Source organism: Sapajus apella, unplaced genomic scaffold (assembly GCF_009761245.1).
Source record: "Sapajus apella isolate SASKATOON/1434 unplaced genomic scaffold, GSC_monkey_1.0 scaffold13, whole genome shotgun sequence".
Taxonomy (NCBI): Eukaryota; Metazoa; Chordata; class Mammalia; order Primates; family Cebidae; genus Sapajus; species Sapajus apella.
The window spans coordinates 10072979-10092430 of record NW_022436953.1 but is presented as its reverse complement, the minus strand read 5'-3'; the positions used below and the strand labels follow the sequence as shown (position 1 = coordinate 10092430).

Here is a 19452-nt window from a genome sequence, read left to right as displayed (position 1 = left end):
TCCTATTCATTATGAAACAAGATTTGGCATAAAATTGTTTGCTTTTTCATCATCAAAATGGCTTCTGCTATGGACATTTCATAATGAAATCTTTAATTGAGTGTCATTATAAATATTTTTATGTACAGTGAAGATTATACAGGCCTAATCTCTAGTACGGGCATAAAACAGTATGGGGTTTGCTATAATAGCAGCTGGTCTGTGTCTGGAGAAGGGAGGTACAGAGCTCTGGGTCCCAACACAGGCCTCACAGTCAGGCTAGGCTTCAGAAGCATCAACAGTCACTTCAGTGGCATTGAGCCACTGTCCCAGTCTTCCTACAGCCACCATCTTTCCTGGAGTGGAAATTGAGATGTACCGCCCAGGGCTCTGTTCAGGCAGACACTTGCTGTCTTTTCTGGGAAGGCTATGGGCAGAGTCTTCACCAGCCTGGTTCCAGGTCATGTCACTTTTTAGGGTGGCTCCTGTCTGATAACACACTGGTGCAGGTATGTAAAGTCCTGACCATCTCAGCCCAAAGTAAGACAACTCTGCAGGGCCATTCTTTCTCCCTCTGGGGTCACTTGATTGCTGTCATGGGCCTACATGGTAGCTCAGCTTTTTCCCTTGACCATGTTTGTTTCCTTCCCTTTGCTCTCATAGGTGTTGTTCCCAAGAGTGCTTCTTAATAAACATCCTGCCTTCTAAACTCAGAGTCAACTTTCTGAGGACCCCAGCCTGTGCTATGTCCTCACTGCAAAGTGAGGTATAATCATATTTACCTCAAAGGGTTGTTGTTGGAAGTTGCATAAAATAATACTGTAAGTTACTTATAATAGTAACGTTGTTGGGGGTCACAGAAAATAATATAAATTGCTTAGCATAATGCATCTGGGAAGTACCTGGCATTGTGCTAAGTAACTTAGAACATTCGATGAGGACCTAATACCTGGAATTTCTTATATCTTCAAAAAAAAAAAGCAACACAGTGGAGTTCAAAAACAAATAATCACCTAATTGGGAAATAATAAAATAAATAAGCTTTAAGTAGCAAAAGCAGGGAAAAGACATTCTGGTGGGCACAGAAACATTTGCGGGAACAGGCTGAAATATTAAGAAATTGTATATCATCCCATTTGGCAAAAGCATAAGCGTTGTGGGTAATTAGTTTGGAAAGGAAGCATGGGACCATATTGGAGAAGAGCTTGAATATGTCCTTAATCCTGTTAGCAATGGGAATTCTTGCAAGCGTTTTGGACAAGAGAATGTGATCTGAATTGGACTGTTGGAGAGAGAAGCTGGGATTATAGCTATTGATTCTAGAAGCATCTGGAGAGAGGATTCAGGAGAAACCCTGGGTAGAAGCTCAAGAGAGAGGAGAGTGAGCTGGGATAAACAGGAAGTCCTGAGTGACATCTGTGATTTTAGCAGAAGAGTCAGTGTGGCCAAGTGGAAGGCTCAGAGTGCTTCAGGAAACAGGGCTGGTCATGAGGTCTGATGCTGCAGAGATGTCAACAGGGGCCTCCTAAGGGTTATGATATGGGGATGTCCTATTAGGTTAGGTGGTTAGGATGTGATGGGTCCGTTTAAAGAGTAACTCCAGAGGGATGATGAAGGAAGAGCTAGGTTAGAAAGGGCTAAGGCATGAGGGGCAGAAGGTAAAGTGAAGGGCTTCCTCACTGGCATGGTTCCCACTTGGAGATGCCCTCTAGGAAGAAGAGCTAACATTTGAATCCCCAGGATCTACTGTAAATGCTTCATGTGTAACTCATTGAATCCTCAAAATCTCCCATGAACAAGGCACGTACTGTGACTGTCCTGTTTACTATTTAAACGAATGTAGGCATAAAGAACAAAAGCAATGAGCTTAAGGTCTCATGGTGTTGAATTGCAGACAACCTGACTCTGGAGCCTGCACCTATAGCCCAGCACTGCCTCTCACACCAGACCTCTGCTTTCCAGCCCCTTCTGTGTCTTCTGCCTACCCCTGATGCCCCCACCAAATACTTGGTCCCTTTTCAGTGTTCTTCTCTGCAGCACTTATGTGAGCCCCTGTGTCTGTCCTTCAGGCCACAGGGATTCCAGGCCAGCACATCCTGGTGGCGGTGCTCCCCGGCTTACCCACAACTGCTGAACTCTTTGTCCTGCCCTACCAGGATCCAGCGGGAGAAAACAAAAGGTCAGCTGACAACTTGGAGCAGGTGAGTCCTCAGGAGATGTTTTCAGCTTCTCTCTGCAGTCAAAGCTACACCACTGCTAGTCTGAGCGAGGGCACCAAACCGTTTGTGGAGTCTTCAACTTTCTGAGCCTCCATTTCTCACCCATAAACTGGTGATCCTAACTACAGCTTCACCAAAAACACATGCAAGAGCATTCATGGTAGGTGTCTCAGTCTGTTCTCACACTGCTAATAAAGACATACCCAAGACTGGGTAACTTGTAAAGGAAAGAGGTTTAATTGGCTTACAGCTCAGCATGGCTGGGGAGGCCTCAGGAAACTTACAATCATGGTGGAAGGGGAAGCAAACACGTCCTTCATCACATGGTGGCAGTAAGGAGAAGTGTAGAGTGAAGCGGAATAAGCCCCTTGTAAATCCATCAGATCTCGTGAGAACTCATGCACTATCACGAGAACAACATGGAGGTAACTGTCCCCATGATTCCATTACCTCCCACTGGGTCCTTCCCATGACGAGTGGGGATTATGGGAGTTACAGTTCAAGATGAGATTTGGGTGGGAACATAACCAAACCATATCACAGGGAATGGCTAAATTATTTACAGTGTGGCATACTGTAGGGAGTTTACAATGAATTCAATTAATCTCTGTATGCTGACACAAAAAAATTGTCCATGATATCAAATGGGAAAAAAAAACAACTTGCTGAACAATATCTTTCTTGTTATAAGAGTGCCATGAGAATCAAATGACATGATATGCATATGTTTTTAAAGGTGCACCTTTTATACAAATAACTCATCCTGTTATGATCTAATTTGTGTTTGTAATGAGTAACACTGGCTCCAGAGCACCTCTACTGCCCATGTGGGGTTCACTTCCTTCTCATCTGCACTTGCTTCTGGAACATTCGCGCGCATGTGTGCACGAGAGAGAGAGAGAGAGAGAGAGTGTGTCTGTGTGTGTGTGTGTGTGTGTGTGTGTGTGTGTGTATCTCTATGTGTGTTTCTCTTTTTCTCCTGCCCCATTTAGTCTTCTTTTTTATTCCCTTTCCTCCTTTTAACTTTAAAAAAATTATCCCATCTCTGTAGTGGGGATTATTATGTTGTTGTTATTCTTCTTCATTCATTCAGTTAAAATGATCAGTCTTGGTCTAGTTGCCCTTTTAGAAACCAAATGATTTCAATTGCTCAGTTTTTCCAGGTAAATAGATTAAAAGTAAGATTTCTCTCAGCCAGTAAGTAAATATTGGCTGTTTCCCTTCCAGTACTTGGAGATTTTCTGTTTACTTTGAATAAGCCCATAATCTAGCTCCATGATCTCTAGTCTACCAGGATGACTTGATAATCTTCTCTAATAGTCTTATTAACAACAACCCCAAATTATGACATGGCCCACCTTCTAGCATAAACCCTCTTTTCAGCTGCCAATTTCTCACTTGCAGAAGGCTCACCTCTATAATTTTCTCTGTTTGCAAGTAATGAAGAGCAGAGCTCTCATGGAAAGCCCTGTTGAACCCCATTTGCCAGTGAAGTGGAGCTGAAGGGTGGGCAGCAGGTGACCCCTCAGATTTGCATCTAACCTTACTCCACACCTCAGCTCCCCATCATACTCTACAAATTATTATCTGCACTGCACTTTGGTGGGAGAAAGAATAGATTATTTCTTATCACAGCACTGCCGAGAACCTAGAGGGAACCAGATCCCTATCCAAGGCCTTTATATACAAACATTTGCAGTTGTACCTCCTCTAAATCTTACTGGTTTTTCATGAAATCCAGATTGTAATATTTTCAAGTATGGAAGAGGGTACAGAAATAGAGTCACCTTTATTCCCAGTTACTACATCATCTATGCACTTTTATTTCTCACACTTTCCATTTTTTCTTCTAAAAGTGTTGTATTATCTGCATCATTCTAGGAGGGGAAAGCTGGAAAGAAAGAGGGGTCCGTTCTGTGAAACTTCTTATCCTTATGTATGGCTGTGTCTTGCTTTGACTATCTGCTTTCTCTAGACTTCTTGTTTCCCTTCATTCTCTGTCTCTTCTGGGTGTTTCCTGCAAAGGCATTCTCAGAGAGCTGAGTATGGCCCTTGAGGCAGCCCATATCAGTCATTGGTGAACCACGTCATCAGAGATCTGGAACCAACTAGCTTGCTTGAAGGTGTGTGACTTAGAATTGGCACACATGTAGAGGCATCTGTCTGTCTGGTTAGAAAGAAAACAGGCTTACATAAATATCTACCAGTTTCTGATTTCCCCTCTGATATTTATTATTTCCATTTTATAGGTTAGGAAAGCGAGGACAAGAAAAGTTGAATAATTGAGCCAAAGTCCACACCTATCTCGTGGGGTTTTGGAGAGGATTAAAGAAATGATACAGCAAAGTACTTGGCCTTGAGTGAATGCTCACTGATGGTATACAGATAATGGTTACATTCATGCTTATTGTATGGAAAGAAGAGATGTGGAAAATGAAAAAAAAAAAAAAAAAGTTTAGGCCTATTAAATAGACTGGGATAGCCGAGGGCATGTATTTGAAGAGAGGATGGTGGGAGTAAGGGAAAAAAGATTAATGAATGTAATTACACAAAATGGAAAAAAACAAGGACAATAAGGAAAGAATGTGCATGAATGGCATGAGCTCATGCAAGTTATGCAGATTTATAGCATGAAAAGAAAGTAAAGTACCAAGCTAGAGACTGTAAATTTGTTTAAGGAAATTGCTAGTGTATCAGCCTATTCCAGGACTCAAACCAAAGTAGACACAGTGACTTTACAAATGCCAAACAGAGCACATCAGAAATTAGTGTCTTAGTTGTGGAGAACATTATTACCCTGATGAAAAAATGCTCATGAAATCAACTTATTAAACCAAGGCACACGTCTAGACTCTGTGAGACAGGGGCGTCTCCTGGAGACCCATAGTTTTCAGTCCAGGAGGGTTCCTTTAATTCTTTGCTCTGACTCAGTCACTTAACTTCAAGGGGAAAAAAGTGAGTTTCTGAATTCATTAAATTGAGAAGTCCAGAGACACAGTTGAGGCATAGATAAATTCAGAACCACTCAAAAGTGTCACCAAATTACTTTCCTGTCTTCCCATCTCTCCATCGATTTTCCTGGCTACCATATGGGAAGTTGGCCTGAGAATGCAGCCAACACATAGGAAAGCAAAGATGGCCACCAGCATCCCCACCTACTGTTTAGCCAGTGTATCAACCCTATCCAGAGACAGTACCTTCATTTGATTGCAACAGCAAGAACTGCAGGTTCACAGTTTTCACTGGTCTGACCTGTGTGTAAAGTGGGCATCTCTTAGCCAGTCCCTGAAGTCACGGGGATAGTGAGCTGTCAGTGACAACTCAGATATTTTATGCCCTCCCTGAACCAAAGGGACCAAGACTAGACAAGGACATGGATTCCTCAAAGAACAATGTGGAGAAGGGAGAAGGAATGCTGGGAGGCAAAAGCAACTGATGTCTGTTGTCATAAATTATACAGACATTTAAGACAAAGGCAAAGCAAAATCAAACAATGGAAATGAGCCCCCTCCTTTGAAGGCTGCTCTCTAAATCTCAGCTGAGACTTTAGAAGGGCCGTCCTTATCCCCACATTTCATGCCTTGGCCCCTTTCTTGTAAAGATGCAGTACAGATACTCCCGCAGTGAAAGAACTGGGATTCTAGGCAGATGTGCCTTAAAGAATGGGAGAGCAGGGCCCCAGCAAAGGACTCTCAGCCCTCCTTCCTTAGCTTCCTCTGAAAGCCTTCCTGGGGCACAGGGATGCTGTCTTGAATCAAGTTATCTTGTCTGTAAAATCAATTGAAAATTCTTCACAATGAGAAGTACTTGACCCTGTTACCAGGATGAGGCAGGCTGGGTTAATCAAGTGACCTCTGTCTGGGAGGTTTCCACCAGTCTTTACTGAGGATCGCTGGTGAATGAAAAAAGGCTCTCTTGCCCTGAGCTGGCCTCATCAAGGGTAGCGCATGCTGCTGTCCTGAGGCCAGCTGTTCAGATGTGGAGCCAGCCTTGCCCCTCAAGCATCCCACTCCCTTGCTTTCCTCGGAGTCCTCACGGGTGAGAAAATTTGTTTCTGGCTCTCCTGGAGGGAGGGAAGAACCACCATGTTCTATTGCAATTACTTGTGATGCTGTGCTGAGGAGATAAGGAGCCTATGTGTGTTGTCTTTCAGAATCCTTAAAGGACATTAGAACACCAAAACAAAACCAAAAAGATGTGGAAAAGATGTCAACCACAAATATATATATTAATATAAATATATAAATGTTTCCTCCCTGGCTGTTTTTATTACTCTGCATGGTTGGCAGATGCAGAGCCTGAACCAAGGAAGGAAGGAAAGGCAGATCTGAACATGGAGCAGGGTGACAACATTTTAAGAAATTAGACATTTATTATGAAATGGAATTAATACTCTCCGTTTTCTGTATATCCACATATTTTGCTTATCAGTCCAGATCTTCTTAGCATGGGAAATTGAATTATACTCTGGAGTTTACAAGGACAGTCACTGAGGTAGTATAACCAAAAGAGGAGCAGGTAAGAGGTGGACCAGAACCACTGTGGCAGGACAGAGGAGATAGAGAAGAGCTTAAAGTGGATGATGGGGAATGCAAAGGAAACACATGTGTATGGCTGATTTGTTTCTTCATGCACCATCATTCACGAGACCCCTTAGGCACTTAATCAGGCTAAATTTGTGTGTGGCTGTGTGTGTGTGTGCATGCTATGAAGGAATGAGATTGAGTGAGCTAGTGTTAATTAAAACTTAGTATTTGGCTCCATTGCTTCCCTGCCATTCAGTGCAAAAATTGTATTGCATGAACTGGGAAAGATCTTTCTCTGTTTAACCCTAAAGGAATATTCCTCAACTGCTACTTGAAGAGATTTTAATAGTGTGACAGTAACAGGATGGACCAACTGAATCTGCTCCCAGATCATCCCAGGCAACTCTCTCTCTAAACATGGCACCAGAATGCTCTTATGTTCATTAAGATTTGCATTCATCCTACCACCTTCAGAATAAATACTAGTATTTTGGCCCAGCATAGCTTTGCAATTAATAAATTTGCCTAAGCCCATTTGAATCTGTATGTTTATCTTGTACCACTTCTTTGGGCTACGTATTCTATGAATTGATAAACTACTGTCCTTAAAACTTCTTTTTTCATGTTTCAATAATTGCCACTTTCATTCTGATTGTCCAACAGTGTTTCCCCCTCTTGGTTCCATTAGAGATTGTTTGGGTGTTAAATGTGTTCTTTGTGTGGTAACTATCACTGTGTGACTAAATATTTCTAGCCCGCTGCTTTCAGGGTACATGATGGGGCTGTAGCCATGAGTCTCTTCTGTTGGGGCAGAGCCTCAGGACTTTGGGAGCAGAAGTGATATGTGCCAATTCCAAGCTAAAGTATTCAGATGCACATTGTAGAATTTTTCTAGCTCTTTTTCCCTCTTCTGCTATATGTAGCAAATGGAAATGTTTGAGATGGCCACTCCACCAGCCAATGTCCCCGTGTGACCACAGTGAGCCCAACAGCACTGCATAGCTGCAATGGATATGACGTGTGAGCAAAAAAATGGCCTTTCTTAGGCCGGGCTTGGTGGCTCACGCCTGTAATCTCAGCACTTTGGGAGGCCGAGGCAGGCGGATCACCTGAGGTCAGGAGTTCAAAACCAGCCTGGCCAACATGGTGAAACTCTGTCTTTAAAAAAAAAAAAAAAATGGCCTTTCTTAATTAAAGGCCCTAACCACAGCCACATGTAGTTGATTCTGAGTGCTGCATTCAATCTTCATCTTTTGTGAACAAGACAATGAGGAACATTGGTGTTTTCCCTGTAGGAGGTCCCTTGCAAGACATCCTTTTGACAATAGCTTTCCTAAAATTCGAATTGCATCTCCACTGTCCTTTTAAGTGGTAGTTTAAATGAAATGTAGCTTGTTGCATTTGAATAATAGGCATATTCCACAACATAGGCAGATACCAAGAATAATGTGTTGTTTCTTTGTCGTGAATGTTTAGCTGATGTGGAATAGAAAATGGACTGTGCTGGAAAGCAGCAGAAGAGGGATGACTGTATACAGGATAAATGAAATTTGTTAAGCCAACATGCTTTTCACCAGACAGAAAAAGGAAATAAATTCAATTTGCCTTAACAGGTTCAGTCTCTCTCCTAGAAATCACACAGTATTTCACTTGAGTATCAGGCAAGTGTTTGCTCTTCTCATTTAGGCTGTTGCTGTACCTTTCAGTAGAAAGCAGTTTGTTCTGCTCCTTTCCATAGCTGAAGACTCTCCCGGGTATTACCAATTACGTAACTGGTGAACAGAATGTGGCCCTCTGAGGATGGTGTTAAGAAATGGCTACTCTTGTAGCCCGTATTGATCACTGGGGCTGATGTTTTAACTTGGGTGTTTCACAGATGAATGAGAAATGGCAGCATAATTAATAAAAATGCTGTATTTTCTCATCTTGTAAACCTACTCTGCTCGACTTCTCTCCAGCTATCTCCTGCTGTCTCTCCCTTTGTCAGCTTTTTCAAGGAAAATATTTTTAACGGAGATACCCTAGGATTAGGAGTCAAGCAAGCTAAAGTCTAGTCTCAACTCTTCAAATATTAACTGAATAAGTATTAGGTATTTCCCTTAAACTCCATGATCCTTTCCAGGAAGATGCCAACACTACCACCTAAGATGTGCTGTACTAGAAAAGATAGTAAGAAATAATCAACTTTACCAAAATAATCTTCACAGCATGTGTAATATACGTTAGAATATAAGTAACAACTTGTAATCTTTTGAAAAAATACAGGATAAACACTTCTACAAGTATTGTGAAAACATTTAAAATATTGTCAAAATCTGTCAACAGTTTCATACTCATTTATTTCAGTAGAAAAGTACATGATTCTAATTGAGATTATTCTTGTATGCAGTGTAAATTTCATTTAGTTTTGTTTCTTATGCATATTTTTCCCACCAAGTGTGTGTTCATTGTTGTATGTCCTTTGATGCAAGTTAAATATATGAAACATACTTTCTGTTACCAGATAATTTTTAAATTTAAATTTCCTTCTTAAAATTTTGTAAGTGATACAGATAGAGCCAATGAAACAATGTTACAAACTGAAACAAATCCAAGTAGTTAATTATTCTTGCAAGGGTCTCTCCTGAAGATTATAAATTAGAAACGTTATTTTGATGAACTACATTTTCTGGTTTAGCTCCATATATCTCACACTTGAAGAGAAAACATTCTCAGTAATAAGAAATAAATAATGCTTCACCTGGTTGAAGGTGGAGAGTCTTTCTCCCACAAATACATATAGTTCCCTTTAGTCCATGTGATAGATTTGGCAAAACAGGCAAATTCCTTAATTACTTTTGACAAGTTTTCCATATTTAAATAAAAAATATTTTTCCTGCAATTCTGTATCTGTCTGTGTGCATGTACGTGTGTCTATTTCATAGCTAAAACTTTTGTGATAGACCTTTCTAAAAAATTCCACTGTCTAATTCCTATAAAGATTCTGCCAATTAAAAGGTAAGAACACACAAAAATGAAAATAAAAATAAACAGAAGATAAAAACACAGAGGAAAACTATTCTGTGCAGTCTGGGTTAGAAATACACTTTTCCATTTCTGTGTGTGTGTGCGTGTGTGTGCTTTTTGTTTTTTTGTTTGTTTGTTTGTTTTTTGAGACAGAGTTTTACTCTGTTGAGTAAAACCCAGTCTTGAGTGCAGTGGCATGATCTCGGCTCACTGCAGCATTTGCCTCCTGGGTTCAAGCAATTCTCCTGCCTCCGCCTCCTGAGTAACTGGAAGTACAGGTGTGCACCACCATTCCCGGCTAATTTTTATATTTGTAGTAGAGACGGGGTTTCACCATGTTTCCCACACTGGTCTCAAACTCCTGAACTCAAGTGATCCACCTGCCTCAGCCTCCCAAAGTGAGCCACCGCACCTGACCAGAAATCCACTTCTGTAAACCTGGATCGTTCTGCATGATTCCCAGCCCCCAACAAAGGAAGTAGCCTAATATACAGAATAAAGTCGGTTTTGTTTTCAACATAGTTTTATTACCATCTTGTTTTTCTGCGTTGTTTGCTAAATGACAGCATTTGAAAGGCTGGGCTTGCACTGGATCCCAGGTGCTCAATGACTGGGCAGTGACGGTCATCCTCTGTTCCTGTTGTTCAGGAGAGAAGTTTATATGTGGGGCAGTTCAGTTCTGCTGCCAATCAGGGGCTTCTGCAGGTGACTTTCTGCTTCCAAACTAAGCCATCAGGACCTACTTAGCAAGTAAAGGGATTAAAGTTGTCATTTTGGCAACTCACTGGAGTAAGTAAAACTCAACAAATAGAAAAGGAAAAAAAGTTAAGAACTTAATTAGCAGAATGATGGTCAGAAAGCATCTAATTAGACTAACATAACATGTTAAGTAAAATATTAAATTGACGATTTGAATATTAAAAAATAGGGCTAGCAGACCAGATAAAAATAATCGCAGTATGATTATCCCTGTAGCTTTTCAGAAATTCCTTGAAATTATAAAATAAACAGCAAATGGATCTAAGTTTTCTAATCTAAACAAAATAACAGTGTTACCTCATCAATAAAACCTTACCTTATACTATTTCTATCCAAATGAAGTTATTTGTCCCATGCTTGGGGTTAAATATTTCATAGTCGAGAATTCCATCGGTCTGCCCAGTACACATGTGTCAGCTTCAGAAGCAGTTTAGATAATATTTACAAGCATGAAATAAAGGTTAGCCAATTTGTTGCTTATGTTATGGCTGTACTTTGCTGCAATTCTGAATTAGCAGAACTATATTTACCATAAAATAAATATTCATAAAGTGTTTTGTGAAAATCACATGATTTGGGAAAGAGAATGGAAGTAAAATAAATTTATCTGAATCTTAGAATGTGTAAATTGTATATATCTACTTCTTTTAAGTCCTTATGCATAACAAATTTTCTCTCAAAAGACTAGGTGTAAGTTTTCTAAGATCATACAGAATAATTTTTTAAGAGTATAATTGTTTTCGTTCATTAATAGTTTCTCCTATTTTGTAGCAATTAGCATGTAAAAACAGGTCATGCTAAAAATAATTGTATCTGCATATTCTGGAATTTAAAAAATCAAAGTCATATAAACTTTATTTATATAACTTGCAGATATAATAATTGTGATGCCTTGGTGAATATAGCAAATATTTCTAAGCATATTTGTTTGTAATCAGTATGACACTTTCGGTGGCACTAACTATACTTCTTTTTTCAGATATCAGAACTGCTGATCCACAAGCTCAACCAAAACTCAGTACACTTCGAGCTGAAGCCAGGGGTCCAAGTCCTGGTCCATGCTGCTCACTTAACAGCAGGTCAGTGTCCATGTCCCTGGGTTCTGGCTGGTGGCCCTGGTAAAGGGAATCCCAGTCTGTGCTTTCTTCCTCATAAAAAGGCTAGATGGTAACAATGCTAATCAGAAATCAGTCATCAGATCTTGAAGGTTCCCTTCCTTGGTGTTTCTGCCTTAATGGAGGATCAATTAGACAACAGAAAAAGGTGACACTTTTGGCCAGGCCTGGTGGCTCACCCTTGTAATCCCAGCACTTTGGGAGACCAAGGAGGGTGGATGACTTGAGGTCAGGAGTTCGAGACCAGCCTGACCAACATGGTGAAACCCTGTCTCTTCTAAAAGTACAAAAATTAGCTGGGCATGGTGTTACATGCCTGTAGTCTCAGCTACTTAGGTGGCTGAGGCAAAAGAATCACTTGAACCCAGAAGGCAGAGGTTGCAGTGAGTTAAGATCGCACCACTGCATTGCAACTTGGGTGACCCAGTGAAACTCTGTCTCAAAAAAAAAAAAAAAAAAAAAAAGGTGACACTTTCTACTTAGTCTCTGGCAAAAACTGTCAGTGAACCATATAGATACATCTTGCATGAAAGCACACTTCATTTATCTCAGCAATCTTGAAAATAACATTAACCATACAAATACATTTTGTTGTGGGGGCTTTCTGCAAAGCTTTATTTTCAGTATATTCATGTTACAAAAATATTTGCTTTCTTTAAGTTTCTGGATAATCTAGTGCAGTAGAAATAGCAGGAACTTAGGAGTGGTACAGGGCCATACCCAGGAACTGAACCTGGAATTGGTCATGATCTTACGATTTACTTAATGTCATTGAGCTTCCATCTCTTCACCTGTAAAAGGCGGTGGTAAGGATGGGGGATCCTCCGTCTAAGCTTATGGAGAGTTTTCAATGAAAACACAAGTTACTTAGAATAGATGATAACACAAGTAACTTAGAACAGTTTTCAATTATAACAGAAACATTTAGAAATATATATTGTTGTGATGTAACATAAAGTATTTATTGAGTACTTATTTTTGCAGGGTACCATGCTGGTGCTCTGTGGAGTAAAAACACCAGTGGGAGATGGTCTTTGTCTTCACAAAACTTATAACCTGGTTGTGGTGTGGGGAAGTTTGATGTCACAATGGCATTGGTACTGTGGGGTGGGAGGAGTAGGCAGTGGGGGACAGTCAGTGAGTAAACTGCATAAATTCTTATAGAGAGAGGCTATGTGTCATTTTTAAGCACTTGGATTTTGTTTTTCCAGTCAGAGCATTGGTTTCAATCTTGGCTTTGTTACTCACTACGTAATCCTGGGAAAGAGATTTCACTTCTGTGTGTCTCAGAGATGGTAATAGCATCGATGCCTGTGGGATTGTGTGAAGGTTAAGTTAATCAGGTAGTGCACTTAGGATAGTGTCTGGAACATAGCTGTAATATTTATTTTTACTCTTGTTATCACCTAAAGTTGTATAGAAAATTTAAAGCAGAGATGAATTATATCCTGTCAAAATGATACAGGATTGTTTTGTGGAGTAGGAGGTTTTGAGGAAGAACCTTAAAGGATGGACAGGAATAAATGCAAGAGGTCATTCTAAACACCAAAGCACCAAGGAAAGAAAGCCTAAAGGGCTTTGAGGATGCTGAACAAGTGAGGACAAAAAGTAGCTATTACCAGCACCATTCTCTGGTTTCCTCGAGATTTCACGAGGCACTGCTGGGTCGAGCAGAAGGCCAAGCAGGCTGGCCATTGACCTCTCCCCCTCTTGGATTTTATCTTTTTTCTTTATTGGATTGCATATAAGATTTTATTGTTCTTGTTGTTTTTTTCAATTCCACTATTTTAAAGAAATAAATATTTAATAGTCACTGTTCCTCAGCATGAGGTATGGAGGCGTGGAGGGTAAAAATATGCCAGGGTGAGCCATTTGTACTTACTTTAGTGAGTAAGCCATCAAAGGTCTGGGAAGCCATTGAGACCTTAGAACAGAAGTGTGATTGGTTCAGAGTGTCCCTTGAAAAAGATGACTGCAAAGAGCAAGTAGGAGTAGGGCTTATTTCCTGTTCTGCATCTTGTCATCCTCACACATCCATTGAACAGATACTTACCGACTGGCTGCCTACGCTGGGCCAAGCAATGTTGTCAGCACTAGGGACAGAGTCTCTACCCTCATAAACTACTCTTGCTGGTAAAAGCCGCTTTCTGAATCGTATGCTGGTGAAAATTCTCTGAAGATAAGGCTGCCAACTTATCTCAAGGCATTTGATGATCTTGACTGGCCTTTTCCTACCCAGAGTGTTGAGCGTTGGTGTTTGATGAACGGGGGTAGCATATGGCAGAGTCACATATGACTCATTGTACGGGAGAATGATCAAATTTCAGAAACAAGAGTTGTAGTCATCCTAATAGCCAAGCCACTGACAAATGTTGTCAGCTGAGTAGAAAGTAACCGTTGAACATTGGTTTAAAAAGATTCACTAACTTATTTAATCTTATCAGACCATCTAGCCTGAACCTCATTATCCACTACTTGGTCCTTTTGAGTTTAGAAATTAAAAACAACTAAGCTTGATATTCCACACTGAAGTCTGTGTTCGAAGGGATGTGGCCAACTTGTCCATCCTTTGTGATGCAAAATTTGCTTCTACAACATAACCAGTTTTTGAATGAACACTATCTTTAGGCTTGGTATATCAGAAAACAGTCCCTTTTTGGTTTACCAGAGACCTCCCTCTGTTGAACAGGAGATTACTGGAGGTCAAGCTAGGCAGGGAGCTAACCCTACTTCTCCTATTCTTCATTTCGGGAGGCCACTCCCATTTCACTCTTTTTCCTCCTCCATAATTCTTCTCCATCTGTGCCTGGTTTTTATTTGACTGATTATTGCATTACATTCTAAAGATGGTTCAGATTATTTTGGAAGATATTGAATGTTCCCACCACAAAGAAGTGATAAATGATTGAGATGATGGATATGTTAATTACCCAGAGCTGATCACTATGTATCCCATAAATATGTATAATTGTTATGTGTAAATTTAAAACAATTTAAAAGATTGATATGTTACCATAACTTTAGGGAGAAGTGGTATTTAAAAAAATGAAATCTTATTTTAAATGTTACTTAAGAACACTTTCTTCAATGACAAATGGTTTAGAGCTGGCACGAAGCTGAAATATTGAGATCAAAAAGTGGGTAATTAGCTGAGACTGGTTTGGCCAGTTGGCTTGGCCAGAGAAACTGAATATAGCAAAGGCATCCAAAGGCCCTTGGATTTATAGCTCCTTGTGGGAAGGGAAGTCAATTCCTGATAACCATGAGAGGTTAATCCCACTGGTAGAAACTCCATATGGCAAAAATAATGCAAAGTTGGGAAGAACTGAAACATGTTTCCAATTCATATTTGTAGATTATTCTATAACTAAGAGTTTGGAAAGCAGGACTCAGATTCTTGAGAAAAAGGGCTGGCAAAAGGGAGGTATATTATGGGAACCTAGATATGCATGCTGAGATTTGAAGAACCCCTTGCAGTATAGATATGTGTAACACTAGGTCACCAAAGCGGGAAAAAAATCCATTTCCAAGTAAAAGCCCATTCTTAGCCTGCACCAATTTGGAGATAGTGAGAAAATTATTTGACTTCCAACCATTGTAGAAATCTTTCCTGTTAGTTTCAATAGTAGGGTCTTTTGGCTGTACAAGTCCAAGCCTGATCAACTGGCTTTACTACAATTTCTGTCATGGCTAGCTCAGCAACTGGAGTAGATATAGATTTATATGTGGACAATTAGCTCCAATTTGATAAGTAAATGAAGGTAATCTAATGGAGTAACTGAGTCTTGGAAACTTTTGCTGTATTGAGTTTGGCTATGATGATCATAACGTGTTAAAACTGGCAGTATCCACAGGTGCGCATCACTCTGGGATAGATTTTCATATGCAAAAGACAAATTGTGTCAATTGGCACAACAATTGTGATAAGGAAGTAAAATTTGTGAAGGATCCTTTCCTTGTTGGAGATTGCTCCTAAGTTACCTCTAGCTACCTGATTGAAAGAACTATTTGCATAGGATGGTAGACCCTACATACACAAAAAACAGTGGAGGGAGTTCTGCTTTCACTCATGGAAAAATTGGCACTTTGGTAGGGTATCAGTGGGCCGAGACACTTGCCACAGTTTCTTTTCTTTTCTTCCTTTCTTTTTTTTTTTTTTTTTTTTGAGATAGTGTCTTACCCAGTCACCCAGGCTGGAGTGCAGTGCCGTGATCTTGGCTCACTGCAACCTCTGCCCCCTGAGTTCAAGCCATCCTCCCTCCTCAGCCTCCCAAGTAGCTAGGACCACAGATGCTTGCCATCATGTCCATCTAAGTTTTGTTGTATTTTTGGTAGAGACGGGGTTTTACCACGTTGCCCAGGCTGGTCTTGAACTCCTGAGCCCAAGTGATCTGCCCGCCTCAGCCTCTCAAAGTGCTGGGATTACAGGCATGAACCACCACAGTTTATTTTATTAGGTTGAAATTAACACAATATTTGGGTGGCTAGGGAGAAAAGGAGGAGGAAGCCTGAAAAAAGAGAGAGAGAAACAGTAGGGAGGAGTATTAGATGCAGAACTTCCACCTCGACTCTATTTCCCTTCTCTCATCCCCCCCGGAGGCAGGGGAAAATAAAAATTAAAAAGGGAAAAAATAAAGAACCATTGTTAGCAACATTTCATGTCTCATAAGCAGGATTGCTAATACTTTCCCAGGGACCATTACAACATGCTGCTGCATCCCATTAATTGCTCAGCAGATGTTCAGCAGCTTTCTTTTAAAAATGTTTGAGCCAGAGTATGTTGTTGGTGAGAGAAGCAAATGCATAATTTGGTTTGTCTCCAAGGAGAAAGAACTGTCTCTTTTTAAGAATTTACTAGCCTTATTTTGGTTTTCAAATTCAGTTCCCTGTTTGCTTTTATGGGAAGAAGGAAAGTATTTGCAGATATCCAAATGCCATTAGAGACTGGATTTTTTTTGTCCCCCACCCACCAATACATTCCATTTGGGAATTCATTAACTGTGGTATCTAAGCTGAGCTGAATTTTGAATGTAGGCCTTGTTTTGTTCCTAGCCATTTCTGTGCTGCTTGGTTTTCATACAGTTTTTAAGAGTCTAACCACACCTAACAGGTATGTTATGAAATTCTCTTTCAGAAAGGAGGTATTTGAACCTGTATGAGAATAAGGGAGAATGAAAAGCATGTTATCCAGAAGGTTGAGGGAGGGTCATGGGCTGAGTGGTTCTCTTTGACTTTCAGTACTTGATGGCAGCTGGCATCCATGTTTAGCAGACAAAGGCTATGATGTTGCAAAAACAACATGACAAGTTGGAAAAGGGAATAGAAAGCAATCAAGCTAGTTTTAGACTGGAAGCTTCGCTGTCTTGACAAAAGTATATCTCTACTCATGATATTCCAGACTGCAATACTTCTCCCCACTTCTTCACCTATTTCTGTATTTTAAGGCTCACCTCAATGCCCCCATTTGCATGACATCTTCCCAGAGACATGTGCCTGAACATCTTCCCCTTGTCTGACATCATATGAATTTTTAGATCTCTCTCTGCCTGATGATGATGATCATGACCACTATCTTATGCATCACTTTAATTTCTTGTGGATATGGTTCATCATATCTTTATATCACCTTCGTATCTTCGTATCATCTTAATCATTATACCTTGTAGAGAACTTGCACATATCAAGTGCTTAACAAGTATTGTTTTTATGAATAATTATAAGCATAGTTTATAGCCTGCAGACATATATTCAAAATCCCATTCCTGCAGTTAACCTTCAGATACAATTTATTGAGTTTATTCATTTGTGAACCTGTCTCCATGACATGCTACTTCTAATCAAGTAACTAGTGAGTGGAGACTTGCATTTATTCCCTAGATGCATACAATAAGCATCTAGGGAATCTCTCTATATATTTTTTCCTTATGGCAGGTGTTCTTTAAATATGCATCATAATTCTTTATATACACATTGTGGGGAATGGGCAGTTGAAGGAAAATTGTGCCCATCCTTCCTGGAGTTTTACACATGAGAATGAGAAATCTGAGAGAGAATGGGAGAAAGAATGGAAGGAGATTGTTAGAAAAAGAGACTGAATCACAGGTCCTTTTTTATTGCTCTGGTCAGTGGAAGACATGTTTTCAGTATAAGAGCAGCTTCACTTCATGGCAGAGCTCAGGGTCACAGACCTTGTACTGCACCCTCCTCACCTTAACAAACCAGCCAGATCTTTTGTGACATATCCCTCACCCTCCCCATTTCTCATGTATGCATTTGCCCTGACCTTCTGTATCATATATATTTTATTATACTTTAGGTTCTGGGGTACATGTGCAGATCATGCAGGATTGTTGCGTAGGTACATACATGACAATGTGCTTTACTGCCTCCATCCCCCATCACCTATATCTGGCATTTCTCCCCATGCTATCCCTCCCCAACCTCCCTACCCCCCGCTGTCCTTCCCCTAAGCCCCCCAACAGACCCCAGTGTGTGATGCTCCCTTCCCTGTGTCCATGTGTTCTCATTGTTCAAGACTGCCTATGAGTGAGAACATGCAGTGTTTGATTTTCTGTTCTTCTGTCACTTTGCTGAGAATGATGGTTTCCAGATTCATCCATGTCCCTACAAAGGTCAGGAACTCATCGTTTCTTCATGCCTACATAGTATTCCATGGTGTATATGTGCCACATTTTCCTTGTCCAGTCTGTTCATCAGTGGGCATTTGGGTTAATTCCAGGTCTTTGGTATTATAAACAGTACCACAGTGAACATACGTGTGCATCTATCTTTATAATAGAATGATTTATAATCCTTTGAATATATATCCAGTAATAGGAGTGCTGGATCAAATGGAATTTCTATGTCTCTGTCCTTGAGGAATTGCCACACTGTCTTACACAATGGTTGAACTAATTTATACTCCCACCAACAGTGTAAAAGTATTCCTATTTCTCCACATCCTCTCCCGGATCTGTTGGCTCCAGATTTTTTAATGATCGCCATTCTAACTGGCATGAGATGGTATCTCAATGTGGTTTTGATTTGCATTTCTCTAATGACCAGTGATGATAAGCATTTTTTCATATGTTTGTTGACCTCATATATGTCTTCTTTTGAAAAGTGTCTGTTCATGTCCTTTGCCCACTTTTGAATGGGTTTGTTTTTCTTCTTGTAAATCTGTTTCAGTTCTTTGTAGATTGTGGATATTAGCCCTTTGTGAGATAGGTAGATTGCAAAAATTTTTTCCCATTCTGTTGGTCGCTGGTTCACTCTAATGATTGTTTCTTCTGCCATGCAAAAGTTCTGGAGTTTAATTAGATCCCATTTGTCTGTTTTGGCTTTTGTTGCCAATGCTTTTGATGTTTTAGTCATGAAGTCCTTGCCTATGCCTATGTCCTGAATGGTTTTGCCTAGGTTTTCTTCTATGGTTTTTATGGTGTTAGGTCTTATGTTTAAGTCTTTAATCTATCTGGAGTTAATTTTAGTGTAAGGTGTCAGGAAGGGGTCCAGTTTCTGTTTTCTGCACATGGCTAGCCAGCTTCGCAACACCATTTATTAAACAGGGAATCATTTCCCTGTTGGCTTGTTTTTGTAAGGTTTGCAAAAGATCAGATGTTTGTAGATGTGTGGCGTTGCCTCAGAAGCCTCTGTCCTGTTCCATTGTTCTATATCTCTGTTTTGGTAGCAGTACCATGCTGTTTTGATTACTTAAGAACTGTGATGGGCTAGCTGTACTGGCTCATGCCTCTAATCCCAGTACTTTGGGAGCACAAGGTGGGTGTATCACCTGAGGTCAGGATTTTGAGACCAGCCTGAGTAACATGGTGAAACCCCATCTCTGCCAAA

General features: G+C 40.3%; 1 protein-coding gene across 5 annotated transcripts in view; it reads left to right on the top strand.

The window, feature by feature from the left end:
- The window catches only part of SORCS1 (sortilin related VPS10 domain containing receptor 1), a 583838-nt gene that overhangs the window by 544408 nt on the left and 19978 nt on the right, over window positions 1-19452 (top strand). For all 5 annotated transcript variants that reach the window (XM_032281559.1, XM_032281558.1, XM_032281560.1 and 2 more), the window contains exons 23-24: window positions 2049-2180; window positions 11469-11568. In XM_032281559.1, the coding sequence (XP_032137450.1) occupies window positions 2049-2180; window positions 11469-11568 (232 nt within the window). The remainder of the gene's footprint in view (window positions 1-2048; window positions 2181-11468; window positions 11569-19452) is intronic.